Raw genomic sequence first — 17,200 nt, forward strand, 5'->3', positions numbered from 1 at the left:
ATTTATGTCAACTCCGACACCGTATAAAGAACATCTCGAAGTTCAGTCAGCTGAAAAGCTTAACAATTTTTAGAGGCAGGAAGGGTTATGTATTTGGACAGGATATGCTGAATACTAGGAGGGGAACTAATGGATTAATCACCATGTTGTGTACTTAATGAGAAGGAGTTGGATGCTGCTGCCAAGTTGAGCAATGACTATTGCATTACACTAAATAACAGCTTTTTAAAGATAGCAAAAGCTAAAGAGATTCACCAGAAGCTACCTCATTTTTAGGCAATGGTTAATTTTGCTCTCAGCAAAATGCTTGTTAAACAAGATTTTTTTTTAACAAACTAGGCGAGGTTAATGGAAAAGGCATCATGCAAAATGGGTTTTAAACAACACTGAGTTAATGTAGTTTAGAGATAACTAATGCATGTTTTAAAATATTAAATTATGTCTCTTTACCTGCTAAAACAAGAACATATATTAAAACAAATGCATCATTTAAAACAAAAAGTGGCAAGTTAGAAACCAATACTACACGCTAAAGCTGATTTAAATCAAAACATGACATGAGAGAGTATACTGTTGTCTTTATACGCTGTTCCCGTACTTGAGTCAGACACTTACAGGGCCCGTACAAAGTTATTTTCCAGTTTTGCGCTAAATACTTTAAATTCAGTGAAATGGTTCTGAAGAAACCATTTAGAGCTTAATGTCCAAACACAAGGATCCTACCAGATATGAAATGTATACACAGTTAGTAATATATCCCTATGCTAAGGGAAAATTGCAAGGTCCATTGGTAATATAAATCCGTGTTAATAATAGAATGATAGCTGAATACATGGCTTTCTGATCTATTAATGAGACTGTGGTGCCATTTCATCAGACAGAAAGTAGGGACATAACTCAAGTTTGCCTTCATTCATTCTAAACAATATTATGAACTGCACATTAGAGTATTGTTGGTGTGCAATTTCAGAGCTATAAAACTATATCAACAGGATACAATATGGATGAGGGATTCTCTAGCTAAAAGCGGCTGTTTCTACTCAGTTGTCAATTAAATAATGCCTGAATAAAATGCTCACCATCATCTGGTTTAAAGTTCTGCAAGATGCAATACTCAAAAACAATTACACCACATTAAACAAGTAGGTAATAAAGAAAAACCCTGAAAGGTTATTTCCCACAATAAAGAGACAGAAAGATTTGCATCTTTTCTTTCAAAAAGCAAAGCAGAAATTAAGATATTTCTGAAACGAAGATTAACACTGTTCTATATGCTTCTTGACAAATCCCATGAAATGCTTTAAAATGCATTAGTCAATCCTAAAAAAAGATTTCACTGCCCCAAATGAATTGCCAACTGTTGGAGAACAAGAATTAAGAGGAAAAAACAAAATCTATTAAAAAAATTAAAGACAGAACTTCACTTTTAGAAGCTACAAGATACACATATTTCAACAATTATGTCAACAATTTTTATTGCCTAGATTTATAAAACCTACATGCTACCTGCAGAGAAAACAATAAAGATTAAAATAGGCCACGTACATTTCGATGCAGTTTAGCCATATGAAAAGTGAAATACAATTTCCCTAAAGCTTGCCCTTCAGTTTTAGCACTGCACTTGTAATTCTTTCAAGACCAAGAGAAAGCCCATCAAAATAACCAAGTACTGTAAAAGCAAGAGACCACCAAATGAACAAACTGTTTTCTTATCACATTCCTTGCATGCTGAAAGCTCATTCAGTGATTTGACTTTTGCTAATTAAGAGAGCATATTGTACAGAAAAGGCTCTTTAGTAACAGCAGAGCCCTAAAGAAAGGCCCCCAGTTGAAAACCTGCACATACTGGGGGTTGGGGGCAAGGGTTGATTTGCAGTGAGCAGCTCCAAATGAACCTTGGATCTGATAGAGTCTATCAACTAAAGCACACAAAGTAGTTTCAGTAATCTGAATCTTCCTCTTGGGGCCCAAGGAGAATTTCACCTCTGCGTCTCAACTGCAACACTGACAAAGGAGATAACGCAAACAGCAATCATAAGAGACATGGACTTGTGTCCAGTTTATACAGAGACATCAAAAACTTCAAACAACAGAAGAAATCGAAATTATCTGAAGAAAAACGTTGAATTTATGAGAATGGGTAAATTGATGCCATCCACAATTTGGAATAATGACATAGCACAGAATAGGGAAATGAAATTGTTTACATCCAGAGAACACACTGTAAAAGATGGATATCCAAGTCTGACATCTGAATCAATAATTCAGGTGATCAAGAATCACAATCCTGGAATTATCCAGATTCCAGAAGAAACTGAGCACTATGGTTTTACTGTGTCTCATTATTTATAATCATAACTACACTTAATTGGCCTGCGAGCTTAAAAGTTTATTAAAAAATCCTAGAAAACATCTACTTCACACCACAGCTCCCCAGGGAAAAAAAAAAGAGAAATTGCATAAAGTAGATACTGCAGTGTTACTGGGTGTGCTAATAGAGAGTATTCTGATAGAAAACCAGAAAGGGACAAAACCGGATGAAGATCATTATGTGGTCAGTACTTGCACTTTTAGCTACATAAACTAAATCCACAAAGAAACTCAGTTATATTTTGTGTGGTCCTTTTTAATAAAAAGCAATCACCAACCACTGTTGGACTGAATGGGAACAGATGGGATGTGGCTTTAACAGGTTGCTATACATTAGCTGAGAAAGAGAAGAATGAAAAGACTTGATTTTAATCAGAGCACTAAACCAATTCAGAAAACTTTACAGCACAACAGAAGGAAGAAAAGATAACCTATAATCCTCTGTTGTGTGCTAGAAAGAAAGAAGAAGAGGTTTAGTTGGAAGTCATTTGAGCTTTCACATTTGATGATGATATAAAGTGATGTCCAGTAGCAGATAAGTTAGCAAAGGAGCAGCAGAAGTGCTTGATGTACTTTCAGTAATTTTGTTGAGCTACTTTCTTCCACTAAAGGCATTACTGAAGAATGTATATATCTAAGATACATAAGAGGAGTGATGAAAAGGATTGCAGTTCTCTATCCCCTCCTCAGACTTCAAATTTTAACGTCCTTTCTCCTTCTGTACTCTTCAATGCTGTTTTAGCCTCCGTTCCTCGATAGACTGATCACTGCCTTTCTGGAGTTTGCTAATTCCACAGGATTCTGTGATATTACTACCGCAGGAAAGAGATGGCAAGACCTATTCAAACGAGCCAGAGAAATACGAAGAGCTTTGAACGAGTGCCATTTACAGGAGCAAACGTTCACAGAAGCCAAACTAAGAGCAGCCCACTTCATGACACATCAGAATTAGGCAGCCTTCAGGCCACTTTGAGCAGATGCAAGCCAGATTATTTCATGCATGACTACAATGTTGCAGTGCATTAGAAAAAAGCAGCCTAAATCAAGTAAGATTTTGTATAACAACGGTGAATTAAGTCGCTATCAAAGTGGCAGGCAACAGAGGGAGAGAGAGTGGGAGAGGAAAAGAGAGAGAGAGGGAGAAAGAACTGTTAAAAAACAATGGTTGAAGTCCCATGTGGGTACCAACTTAGTCTGAAAGGTCACAGAGGATTTTTACACATTTGTTTTACAAATAGTTTCTGCAAGTAGAAAGAACAGTTGTAACTCTCTCCCTCTCATCATCAGATTAGCACATCCCCCTAACTGCAGCAGTGCTCTCAAACCGGCCAACTGTTCTCCTAACATGGGTCAAAAGTTCACTCTTTAGCTGGGGCACTGCTGCTGAATGGACCTTTACCAATAACGCTCACAGCCCCCAAAGCAACTTTTTCATGAAACAAATATACATACAGATTTCAGTCTCTTCACAGCATCTTCACAGATATGCATTCCTCTGGATTCATCCACTTCGACATGTCCCAGGTACTGCAGGAGAGAGAGTAGAGGGAGAAAAACTTAATAGTAGCTCCTTAAACTTCCTGAGTTAAAAAATTGAATCTCCGAATTCATCTCAGTACAGCTGAGATGGCAGACATTAACAGCACTTTGCTAGCCTTCTTTGGAGACCTGTATTTGGAGGTTTGATTTAGTATTTATACGGGGCACCAGCATCAGTAAAAAAGCAAAATACATGTAGAAATTCTGAGGGAAAGACAGAATTTCCTTGATCAAGGGAAAAAACTAAATTGAAAAGTAGAACTGGAGTTTCCTGTTTATTCATCATGAGTTTTAATAATTATTTTTTTTACTAGCACAGCATGAAAACCTTGTCTATATAGAGATAACTGTAAATAAATTATTTTAGAATAATAATATATTTAGTACTGAAAATTGAATTATACTACATAGTAAGATAATAAAATATATTTGAATGTTCAAGTCCTAATACAAGAAATTTCAGTGTTGCAAACAGAAGACATCCTTCTTTTTTTTCTCTCCTTTTTTAATAATTGCAAACCAAAATTGTTTCTCTTCATTACAATACCAGGCTCTTATATGGACACTGAAGCATTCATCATTCTCACAAAGTTTTTTAAAATAGCATCTTTCTGTACATTCATCTAATCAAGCACTACTTAAAAAAAGCCCAGCAAAACAACAGTGAATAGAAACTGCTAGTTTCAAAGCTTTTAAATTAATAACCCAGAATAATATTAGCCTATAGAAAAAGCAATTTCGAGAAACACATCAGAGTGTAGTGCTCAGGGTACTGTGGATAGTTTCATTTTGCATTCTGAGGTGGGAAAGAAAAAGCTCCAAGTTTTCCAATTTCTCCCTACCTTTTCCAATTGTAGTTCTTTTTGATAGGGGAAGGAAATGTTCTCTCATTCATATCCTTATTCAAAGTACTCAACTCTTGAAGAAAACCATAGAAACTATTAAATAAAAGCTTTTGAAGTTTCACAGTAAGAGAAATAGGTCAAAGAAACTTACCCCAATTTACATGGCATTGTAAGAATTGCGCGCAATCCAGCATTTATATTCTAGACTAGCTTAGCGAGTGCAGAAAGGGTTTTAAAATATCAGAATCAACACTTGTGTCACTTAATGCAGTGGTAAACCTAGATTTCATAATCTATGGAGAAGTCCCACTCCATCACAGAATATTTTGTTATGAGTTACCTGAAATCTCCCAGGTGTTGTTTCATTGATTAGGATACCATACTTAACTAGATGGACAAATAAGATTTCACTCTTTAGCACCATATTGAAGCACTCTATCAGAATAACATACTAGATTCAACTAAATGGACAAACTCAGACTGTTTTAAAGATTTAACAGAAATCTGAAAGTTGAGGGGTTTTTCATGCAAGGCAAGTTGCTCCAAAAGAGGAAACTCTACACCTTCATATCATTAAACTGCTGAAAGATTTAAAAGATCTTAAATGGCAGAGGGCTTTAACTTTAAATCTTATTATGTGGCATGTTAAAAATGGAATAAATCTGGATGGAACAATTCTGCAAGAATTTTATTTAAACTGGCCCTCACAGCTGGAGAACAGCTTGAAAAATAAGTTGCATAGAAACTATAAGGTAAATAAAAGAGATCTGACACTTTGAGCTTTTTCAAAACAAGTTCTGTGAGGCTGAAGCCTTCTAACTGAATGCTGGAGCTGCCAAAACAGCAACTGTACTCCCTCAGCTGAGCTTGCTTAACACTTGCACAAGATCTTCATTTCTCCAGAACACACACTAACTAGAAAATTTTAATCCTAAAAATAGACCAATAGTAACAACTAAAGATGCATTTCCTATGTGTCTGGAAGTACATATTTATATCAACAGCTATCACAGATGGATCTTCAGTTCTGCCATGACACTTCTGGAAGTTCCAGAGATGCAGAAATTCTGTGGTTGTACATATTTGTCATGGAAAAGTTCTGGGTTTAGTAACTTAAGAAAGTTTGTCAACTTCTCTTTAAAAAAGGGAGGGATATAGACAGGAACAAGGCTGAGGCTTATAGAGGACAGGAAAAAAAAAAAAAAGCATGAAATGAGCCATCCAGTTTGCATCAACTATCGTACAAATAGAGGACAACTTTTGGATTTCCTGAGCTATCTGCACATCTCATTTACCCCAGCGTAGGCAAAATGTTTCCAACTGAAGATCCAAACCATTCAGTCCCTGTACTTGGCAACCTGCCGTTTGCTTGGGAAAGGGAGAAATAGAGCAGGGTAAATATTGCCTCATGTCACACTCCAAAACAGACAACCATTTTCCCCTGTGTTGCCAAACCTCTATTCAAGTCCCATGCTCCAACTTTCAGCAATCAGTCATGCCACCGCTGCTAGAGACAGCAAGTTTAGCTGCAGTTTTCAATACTGCTTCCACTCCAGTGAATGGGGACATTATTGCACATATCAAGTGCATCTACCCACACCAAAAGGGTACAATCCACAGACCTCATTGAGCATCAATCAATTCGGAATTATAAAGGAAATTACACTGCCACACAATACTTCTTTATGATATAGAGGACAAAAGGTGCTTTGTTTGCACTTACAGTTTACACTTTTAAGCCCTTCATCAAAAAAACCTTGTTCTTCCCATTGCACCATTTTTGCAGAAGCCAGCAGCTCATCGCTACCAGTATCCGTGGCCTTGTACATTTTACCGGCAGTTTCAAAATTCTTCCCAATTTTTTCTTCCCCTGGGATGGGGTGGTAGTGTGTTAATTCCTTATAGACACCAATATATTTTTAAGTTTCTTTCCTGTAAAAATAACTTTCAACTGTATAATTAGAATGCTGTGGTCGTCCTCTATTTTTAAGTCAAGTGTGCTTTAAGCAGCAGGTCCTCTTCCAAGTCTTCAGTTTTTTCCCCCCACTAGGCTGAGAGCTCTAGATATACATTGTTCCTGTATTTAACCAGTGCTATGACAGTTACCTAATTTTTAATGGGTAGTAATCAAAGACATACATATTTCTTCAAGAAACATGGCAAACAGTTCTGCTACAGACTGAGACCTTTTCTAGTACCCTTACATTTTAATCAGAAGTGTTAAATTGTAATTATATCACAACCTAACCTTAAATTTGAAATATTATCTCAACTTATTAGTGCAACAGCACTTTATGAATGACATTTCAAATTTTAATAGAGAAAGAAAATACATCTGCTACTTAGATTAAGACAGAAGTGGAAGTTAAACACCAGAATTCAGGGCTTAAAAATAAACCATCACCAAACTCTGTTGCTCCACCACAGGAAAGAGACTGCACGGAAACCACTTTAAAAAGCAGATACACAAGTCCCACACTTCTATACACAACCTTTTAGGATCTCTGAAAGGAACATTCCTTTCAAACTAAAGGAGAAGGAACATACTGTGAAGTGCTTGGGCAGCAACTTGTCTATATGAGTAAAGTCTCATACAAATCCATCACAGCACATTACCACGAACACACTCAAGGACTGGGACACATAATTACTGGGTGCACAAAATTGACGTGAAGAGCATAAGCCATACTATGGTGACTGATGACTTTGCAGAACAGTAAGGAAGGGGTACCCCAAACATATTTGTAAAGGAGCACTCCTTGTAACAAGGATCACCGCAGCTAGCATTCATGGAGAAAGCCAAGTACTTTTCCATCATGAAAGTGCACATAGTAGGAATGCAGTATTAATATTGAATGCATTCCTACTTAATTTCCATAGCAACCAATGAATGATAATCATGCCATCAGCAATTCTCAGACATAAGATGTTCTGTAAGCGATTTAATCGGTATACCAGAAAGTAACCACCAATGCTTTTACAGAGAGCTAAAATCCTTGGGGGCAGAGTCCACATACAAAGTTACATAAAATAAAAGCTCTAATCCAAATATATAACTTTCAGGGGCTGCTGGAGAACCCCTTAACGCAAACATTTTTAAGTATAACTATTGCTTATTTTCAGAAAGAAAAAAGATGAGATGATGGTACAGCAAGTAATAAAAAACCCCTCACTTTCCCTCTTCACCTCTGGGCTTCATGTTCACTTTCACCACTGGTGGTGTTCAGCATCAGTCTCAAGTCAAACAGAAAGCAATCAACACAGAAACAAGTTAAACTGGCACATAGCAAAACACCCTGAGAACTTGAAGAGTGCTTGAGAAAACTTTATTTTTCCAACATTTTAAACTTTTTTCAACTTCATCTAAGAATGAACAACTTAAGTTATCCTATCAAGTGGTTTTGGTGAAGCTGTCTTACTGTCCTTCCTCAAATATATGCTACTGAAATTGGTCCTAAGAAAACTAAGTGCTGATGTATCAGGTCAGAAACAAAACAGATCTACCATCCATGTTCTAGTACAAGAAATACTGCCCTGATCATTTCCTCCTTTCTTTTCATTTCTTTCACAGACACTTGGCTGACTCAGTTTTCAAAATTTCAAAGTTCAACAATAGTAGCTGACAAAATGAAAGATCCTTCACCAGAACAACTCACTCAAGCCAGGTTTCTTTGTTCAAGCCTGGTAACATGCTATTACAGTCTCTCTTCCAAATAGATACAGAGGGAACTTCAGTGATTTGTGTAGCTGCATCAGCAGCTGTTCACATTCGCTGTTTTATTTGCAATAACAGATTAGGTTCCTCAGGTTACACTTGAAACTAGACGGACACAGGAAATGAGTTTACTGTAAGTCTTGGCCAAGGTGTCCTGTGCTAGGGAACTAGCTGCCATAGAGAGAAACACTCCATGATTTCCTTAGTATTTTTCCTAGAGGCAGTAACATTCCTCTTTTTTCTTCTGTGTAAGTACTATTCTCTCTACAACTGGGGTATTACATGTAACAGTAGGACTGACTGCTTGGCATGCATGTGTAGATACGCTTCTGGAATTGGTATTGCTCAAGAATTAAAGCTTGAGCTCCATAATCTCACAGTGAAATACTGTCTTGCAACTAGACATAAGTTTAGACCCAGAAAGCCTAGATACATCCTAAAGCTGAGCTACTTTTCCACTCACTTCTGTAAGATTTACATTCCAATGTTCAATATTCCTCTCATACCCATGCTCCTGCTTTTTTAATTTATCAGTTTGAAACAGGTGTTTGCTGAGGCAGTGCTGTAGAAGTACAGACAATAGAAACTCCATGATTAAGCATCAACAAACAAAGCTTAATTTCTGCTTAGTCAAACCTAAAGTTTAGTTACAATGCTACACATGTCCTTAGGGTCCGACTTTCTCCATTTGCCTAAGTCACCAGAAATGAAAATGACTCATCAACCTGTTAAATCTCCCAAAACAGGAGCTGTAACACCCTAACTTCTAAATGTTTCTGAACAGTGTAAGTCAAAAGAATCTAACTCTAAAAAACCCAGTATCTATACCAATAGCTCTCCATGTCTCTTCACATCACACCCACCTGAGAGCCACGCTGTGCGTTTCACTTACTGGTTCTCGTATCATATTTATCAGTGTGAACAGAAACAACACTGTGAGGGAATAACACACATTTCCAGTTAGGACTATTTAAGTAGCAAAGCTCAACAGGATACAAAAATACTATATTCTTCATATTCTCACAAATCCCTAAAACAAAGCACAGGAGGAGCTCAGGAGGCTATGTAGGACAGCACTTGCCTGAAGGCAGGATCTACTTCCACATCTACATCAGAGAAGTCAACCTTGAAGTACTATGACATTTCTGTAACTGGAGATCAATAGGGTAGACCCTCTACACTTTAACTCACATACCTCACTGTTAGAAAGAGAGGTTGGTTTGCTGCATTATCATTGTTAATGCCTATCCTAAATATCCCTTGATAAGGCTTAAACCCACTGTTCTCCTAGCCCCGTTACAGCTTCACGTATGTACCGTTAGACTTAGAGTTTTGATCGTTTGCTCTGATGTGTAATTCCTACTTTTCCAGGAGTTCAGCATGAGTAAATAAGTATAAAATTTTCTTTAAAAAAAAGAAAATCAAGTGTTGATGGCACAAAGTTTTATAAACACACTGTGCACATGCATATTGTACCTTTTCTTCAAGTCCTGCCAAAAATTCAGTTCCCATTTATGACACCAGAAATCCCGTAATTTTAACAACCAAAATGCCCAGAATTAAAGAGCATAACCCAATGAAAACTTCCTGATTTCCAAAACCTAAATTGCATTAAAAAAAATATTTCTGCAAGGACATCATTTATGGCTCTAAACATTAATAGTGATATCTTTAAAACAATTTGAAGTTTACTAAACAATTCAGGAATTTGACCTTGGCCAAAGACAGGAGGGTTTTAAAATTGAGTAAGAAGCTTCATTTAAGACTTCTTGTTTGCAAGGCTATTCAAACAAAACTAAGGGTTGGACAAAAACATGAGAAGTTTAAAGATTAGGGATTGCATTACATTCCTTTTAAACATGACAAAAATGCCCAGGAATATATTAGAGGCAAGTCTCATACCTTCTTTTATAATCACCATTCATTTGAAATTAGCTGTCTTCAAGCTTTCTTCCTGTGATGTTAAAAGCTGCAGGATTTTAAAAATGTACCTTTGCTGCTGCTGGGTTAGCATTCAGTAGAAATGGTTATTGTTCATTGCTAACACCAGTTCATGCTTAAGAGGTAGGGATTTGTAGCATTTAATGTGTAGGGCTGTGCGACATTTCAGAAATCAGCAGATTTGTCACATTAACTTCTTAAAAATACTTAACATAGTTTCCAAAGACTATTCAAGCATATCAAGTTTTCAGTCAAAAATATCACATGCCTAACTTAAAGGCACTTAGCATCAACATGCTGGTAAACTCTTTCACAGCTACTATTATTTCAAGCTAGAAGTACGTTTAAGACATAAAATAAAAACCATCATTACCTGTGCTGAGTACCAGTCTTTCTGATCTGGAGGGACAGAATGGCATGCAAGCTGTCTTTATAAACTCATTAAAACCAGGACTTTATTTTAAATATGAGATTTATAAATTTGACATTAAGCAATAAAGATGAAGATATAAATTCCAAAATTCAAGAGGACAACCGGACAGCTACAAGTGGTGCAAGAGCACACAGCAAAGTGACAGAAATGGCCTATTTCCTACTGACAGTGGTTTCAGCAGGGCCACGGATGGCCTAATGGTGTAAGATGCTGCTGGGTCACAGGGACCCCAAGGATAAGAACTAACACTCACAGGTCCCAGTGAGGATATTCTACAGGGCTCAGTGCACTTTGTTCCCTTTTTTTCTGTCTCTGCTTGAATACAGAGCAGTACACTGTACTCCAAACATCTCCCAAAGCAAGGGCTAGACAGGAAACAGTTGAAGAGTATTTACTGTGAAAAGTCAGTTCCTGTATGTGTGAACGTACAACTGTAGCCATACAATTTTTATTTGTCAGCACTAACATAGAAATCAAGATTCAGTGGAAAGGCTAACTCACATGATACCAGGCACTCAGCAGCAAATCTTGGACTCCAAATTCTAAAATGCAAATGTGGTTTTGTTACTCTTCCACATGGACTTTTTTCACTGATATCTTCAGTCTTCCAGTTGGAATAAATGGAGTTTAAAAAAATGCAAGTAAACTTGCAGGCTACAGGCAACAGTAGCCTTAGATGCATTAAGCTCAAAAGTGACTGACCACCAAAACCATGAAATTGGCAGAATAAAACTAATTGAATTAATCCAAGATATATGCGACTGTTGCATCTTCTAGAACCACAGGTAGAAATCAGCTGTTAATATTCTGTTTAATATATCCAGTTGGTCAGAACCACCAAGAACTTGCAAATGTTTGGTTTACTTCTGTTAAGTGAGGGAAATGACCTAATTTTTCTGATATAAATTTCACAGGCCAGTTACTTAAAAGTGCATTTGTATGAATAAAAACTACTTACCCAGAGGGACATTCGAAAAGGCATTTCAGACAAAAGAAGCTCTAGTGTCAAATATTTTAGTCATTAAAACATAGAACAGCTGCATGATCTCAGTGAGGTAGCGTCTGGAGCAAAAAAGCAAGTTTGAAAATGTGTATGACAATGAATTTCATTTTTTGCAATTATGATGTATAAAGACTGTAAAAAAATATAGCACTGATAAGCTCAGCTGTAATGTATGTTAGAATAATCTACTTCTGAATACAATGTCTCCATCTGAGTCCCTTATATATTACATATATCTGGCACAGTTTTTCTCTCAGAGGGAAGATTCACTACTGAAACATGGTAGTTACTTCTTAGTTTGTTAGGACAGTGGAAGATAAATTGGACCTGAAAATATATTTCTGCACAGATTTTCCAGCAGCTTTAACGCTGCCACGTCTGCTAACAGGGCAGCTCCGAGTACATCTCTAAAACCTGCAATATATTATGCCTCCACACCACAGAAGTTAGGAGAGCAGTGCCTTTACCTTCCCAGGGGAACAGCAAAAGTGTGCAAGTCACACTTGCCTAAACACAAGTTTAACATCCTTTTCATACCTTTGCTGACACACAGGCACCAGTCTCTCGGCTGATGCAGTGGAGTGCAAAAAACCCATTCAGTCATATGGTCTAGCAGCCTGGCTCTTCAACATAACTTTCATGGATTCAAAACTGTTTCTACATAGAAGAGCATTACAGGAAAGCCAGTAGCCATTCCAAGACCCTAATTTGAATGTCAGATTACCACCTCAAGTACAGTTAAGATTTCCAATGCAGTAAAGAGCGATCTGTAAATACATCCTACACAAAAAGATGACTGAGAAAGTGTGATCAGTAGCTGGTTACATACAAACACAGCCACTCCAACTTAGTGGAAAAACACAGACTGTTAAAGAAAACAAAACAAAACAAAACAAAGTGTTATTACCCAGAATTATCACAACCTTCAAGTTTATGAGCACAGCACTGGAAAGAACCAACTATACATCAAATCCAATTCCCTGAATTTTAAAACAACCATGTAATAGGAATTTTGCCAATACTTTCCACAGAGTATCTTCCCTACTGAAATGAAGGTGATCCATAGATCAATCAGATTTGCTCAAAATTCAACAGCACACTTATGGACTTTAATTAACAACAAGGATCAGCTGGGGATGTAGCACAGGAAGAGCTTCAAGAACTGTGCCAACATAAAAAAAACCCTTTCAATAACATTAAATCTGTTTGCAGTACAGCATCCTCAAAGCACAATGAACGAGAAGCTACTTAAGTCCCTGTCCAACACTAACAGATGAAGCCTGGAGGCAGGATGAAATCCTATTAGCAACATGACTTTCAAAGTGCTTCCACATGTTCTGTAATATCTAAAAAAAGGATAAATCTGTGCTCACACTCTACTAACACCCCAACTCTGGGCAAAATATAAATGCCCAAAGGCAAGAAGTTAAAAAACAAACCAACTTAACACTGCTTTAAGAGAGTGACGTATCTTTCACCCATCAAACTTTCATGATCTTTCTCTTTGACAAGAGAAATCAAGAGCAAAAATTCCCTACTCCGCATTTGCGCTTTCCTCCTCTCTCCAAAAAAATAATGGTAGAGTCTTACCTAAATAAAATAGCAAGCATTAGAAGAAACAAAGCCCTCAACATGGCTGCTACTACATTAGTTCCATGATTTTATCTTCATACAGAAAAACTTGAAGACAGTTGTAGAGACATTTGTTAACAATTCTCAGGTCTTCACCAGGTAAAATCTTCATCACCCCTGCAAAAGCCAGACTCTAGTCTTGCCGCTCAGCTATGCTCTGAGCTCCAAAGAACTACAGCTGATGGTTTTTAGAGAGAGGGCAAGGCAAATCATAAAGAATAAGGACAGACTAACTGCCCCAGAAGCATATTAAAATGTGGTTAAGCAGCTATACTACAGGCAACAGACCACTCTGGAACTCCTGTTTAGGAACTCTGAGAAAATGAAGATATTTTCACCATGTTTCAGATTTGAATGTATTCCTATTCGTTAACCATTTTTCCCCAAATATCTCAGTTTATTCTGCTCCATTGAGGAGCATCAGGAAGAGAAGTCACTCATCAGATATTTAAGGACATAGGAGACAGCAAACTTTTCCTGGAATGTCTGAGTTTCCAAATAATACCCGAGAACAGGGTGACAGGATACTCCCCTTCAATAACACAAAGTCCTATTCTTTTTGAGAGCAAAATATAGTACCACCCACTAAAATGATGACTCCACATCTGGTTTAATCTTATTCACTCACAATGGCATACTTCCTGTCTGTATCTATTAAACACCAGTTAACACCCACTTTACATCCCAAGCCTAACAAAAATTTCCACTACTGCCTATCTTAAGGCACAGTATTTTGGAAGATATATTGTAATCGGGTAAGCTAAAACGCCTCTGATTGTTCTGATTTTAAGTTTCCATCTAATTGCAAATTCTTTAAGTATTAACAGTCTAATATTCTGACCAAATCAAGAAACATATGTAAAGATGCATTTACTTCAGAGTATTTTTTCCAAAGAACAAATAAAATTAATTCAGTGAGTTCCAATATAAAGTGGGCAAATAAGGGTAAATAAGTCCCATTGTGATGACAGGATGATGCAAAGACTCATCCATTTATAATGCCTCTTCAGCACAGAATAGACCAAAACCTTTTTCGACTTTGGATACATGTGCCTAGAATAGATGAATGCTTCATTTAAATACAGGAAGCATTTGTCATTATAAGTGCAAGTCCTGGCTGAGAGTTAGAAAAAAAGTCAGTCTTTAAGCAGCAAGAAGTGGTTCACACCCCTTGTGTTCAGTAAAGGGCTGAAAAAGTTTTACTCAAACTAAATGGCTAGAAATTCAACATTTGGCTTTTCAACCTGCATAACAGGTAAATTATCTTGACAATCGTTATTTTTTGATAACAGCTATGTTCTCTCCTAGACAGTGTTAAAGTTTGAGCTTCCGCAGAGCAGTTACTCGCTTTCAAAGCTCTGGCAAAACACCATCTCTGTTTAATACTGGATTGCAGTTCCTTCCTTCTAGCAAAAAACTAACATAAAACAAAGACAAATAAACAAGCAACCATAACAAACTATAAATGTTATATACACCTAGGTATATGTAAAAGCACACATAAACAACTATAGTAGAGTAGCATAGGACATGAACCTAGTATGAAAATTCTCAGATTTACTGTATATCTGCACATATCCGCAGCTTTACAAAAATACATTACAGCCAGTTTCAAGAGTTTCACCTAGCAACATCACTGTTTAACTATCAGACAGAATTACTTTAAGTACCATACAGACAAAAACTAATAAAAGTTCTTCAGTATCAGAACCATAGACTGTTTTCCTTGTGCACAGATACTTAACCTGTTAGCTTTTCGTAATTGTCATCTGCTTACAAGATAGTGTAGTTAGTACTAGTGTGCCCTGAGGAAAAAAACTTTTGATTACAAGGGGAGCATATGCATCTTAAATTTCATTTTTATTATTGCATTTCTTAAGTATTACTATGAAATAATACTCTAAAATATTTTTAAAATATTGTTTCTTTAAAAAAGGTGAAGTAGAAATGGTGACAAAAGAAAATATCTATGCATAATACTCTGATAATCTAGAATGAGTTCTCAGAATTCAAAAAGGAAATTTCAGTTTGACATGCATTAATAGTCTGTAATATGCACACACACAAAATCAGAGCACAGAAGACACTCTCAGAAATTAGCAAGTGCTTATAACCTCAAGCACTGGAAGGAAACCCAGGTGCTACTTGGCAGTGTGTTCAATTTTCAGAAGGGAGGAAAGATTCCTTTCTAAGCACAACCCACGCTTACCTTACAAGTGAACTTTAAGCCAGTCAGACTTTTAACAAAGAACCGAGTACCTTGCCATGCAATCCAATAGGTCTATCATTTCTGCTCTTCCAGAAAAATGAAGACAAATTTTATATTACTCCTCTGCCTAGCTATATGATTTATTTCAACTAGATAGTAATGTAGGATATCTCAGACAGCGATTTTCCAAGGCATTCGTTACATGAGTCATCTGGCTTTAAAAAAAGCACCACATCCCTCGCAATGAGAGCTGACTGTAAAATAGGTCAGTTGTAATGAAGCATGCCACTGACTTATGCTTGCCAAAACACCCCAAATAATAATTCATGGCAAGAGTACCTCATGGATATCCGAGAGAAAGGCAGAAACTCTTACCTTAACAGGAAAGCTACACTTGCCAGTACGAACGCCTTCTTCATCAGTCTGCCACTGATGAGGCCTACTGGCCTCTGGGACATAGACATCTTTCTTTCTCCTAAAGCTTTGCCGTAATTTGTTCATTTCTCAGATTTTCACGTCCTAGAAGAAGAAAAAAAGAATACTGCCAATAGGCACCAAAACACGTTTAACCACTTTGGGTCAACCACTATCATGACAAACATCCCTGTGAAAAATCTGAGCTTCTGCAAATGTGAATGGGGGTACCTGTGAAAGGAAAATATTTTGGACATAGATCCAGAAAAAGATAGTACTCACTTCAAAGTGGAAACCACAAATCCACATTACTTAATATCTTTCCACAGGAACTGAAGCATTAGGCCCAGGAATAACTAACACTCTGAGCATCAGGTTACCTAAAATAGCTGACAGAGCAGCTCTGAAGAGCGATGCACATGAAATTCTCCCTCACCGAATTTAAACACCTACCTACAGCAACCAAGCAGGACACCAATGGCACAAGCTTCCAAGGCACCCATGCAAGGCAAGGATTCATAGCCCTAAGATTGATCCTAAAATCAGGTGCTTGTGCTGTTCTTTAAGTTCAAGTGACAGGTTCATTTACTGAGGGGCACAGCCCTGCCCTTGCTTAGTCTACTAGTAAAAGTTCTTATGTTTAAATGACAAATGCACTGAATTCACTACCACATCCTGGGTAAATAAACAATTACAAAGTCTTATCTCTTCAAAGGGGGAAGACCATTCTGTAATTATGCTTCCAAAGCCCAGAATTAGATGCTTTTTATACACTATTCTCTTATGTATCAGTTTCTATATATGCAAGCCAACTTATACTTAAGACATGCACCTTTACTAGATTCAAACTACAACTAGCCAAGAAGTTATCAGAAAAAGTGCTACTAATGCGAAGACTTAATATCCAGCTACAGAAGTAAAATCATATGGGATACAATACAGGGAACATAGAAAACATGCTGAAAGGCTTCTTGAGATACTGCTCTTCCGTCCTGGAAAAGACAACATCTTAAAACCATGACATATCATTTGGACAGGAAAAACAGGTGCTGCAGAATGTAAGGCAACAAAAATCTAACTGGATTATACATACTTATTT

General features: G+C 37.1%; 1 protein-coding gene across 10 annotated transcripts in view; it reads right to left on the minus strand.

The window, feature by feature from the left end:
* The window catches only part of NUMB (NUMB, endocytic adaptor protein), a 36,117-nt gene extending 19,891 nt beyond the window's left edge, over window positions 1-16,226 (minus strand). For all 10 annotated transcript variants that reach the window (XM_026849522.1, XM_026849517.1, XM_026849521.1 and 7 more), the window contains exons 1-2: window positions 16,063-16,226; window positions 3,823-3,897 (exon numbers count right to left, since the gene is read on the minus strand). In XM_026849522.1, the coding sequence (XP_026705323.1) occupies window positions 3,823-3,897; window positions 16,063-16,188 (201 nt within the window). In that variant the 5' untranslated portion in view covers window positions 16,189-16,226. The remainder of the gene's footprint in view (window positions 1-3,822; window positions 3,898-16,062) is intronic.
* Window positions 16,227-17,200: the final 974 nt, after the last annotated feature.

The sequence above is a fragment of the Athene cunicularia genome (genome assembly GCF_003259725.1).
Source record: "Athene cunicularia isolate RWA chromosome 5 unlocalized genomic scaffold, athCun1 chr5_part1, whole genome shotgun sequence".
NCBI lineage: Eukaryota > Metazoa > Chordata > Aves > Strigiformes > Strigidae > Athene > Athene cunicularia.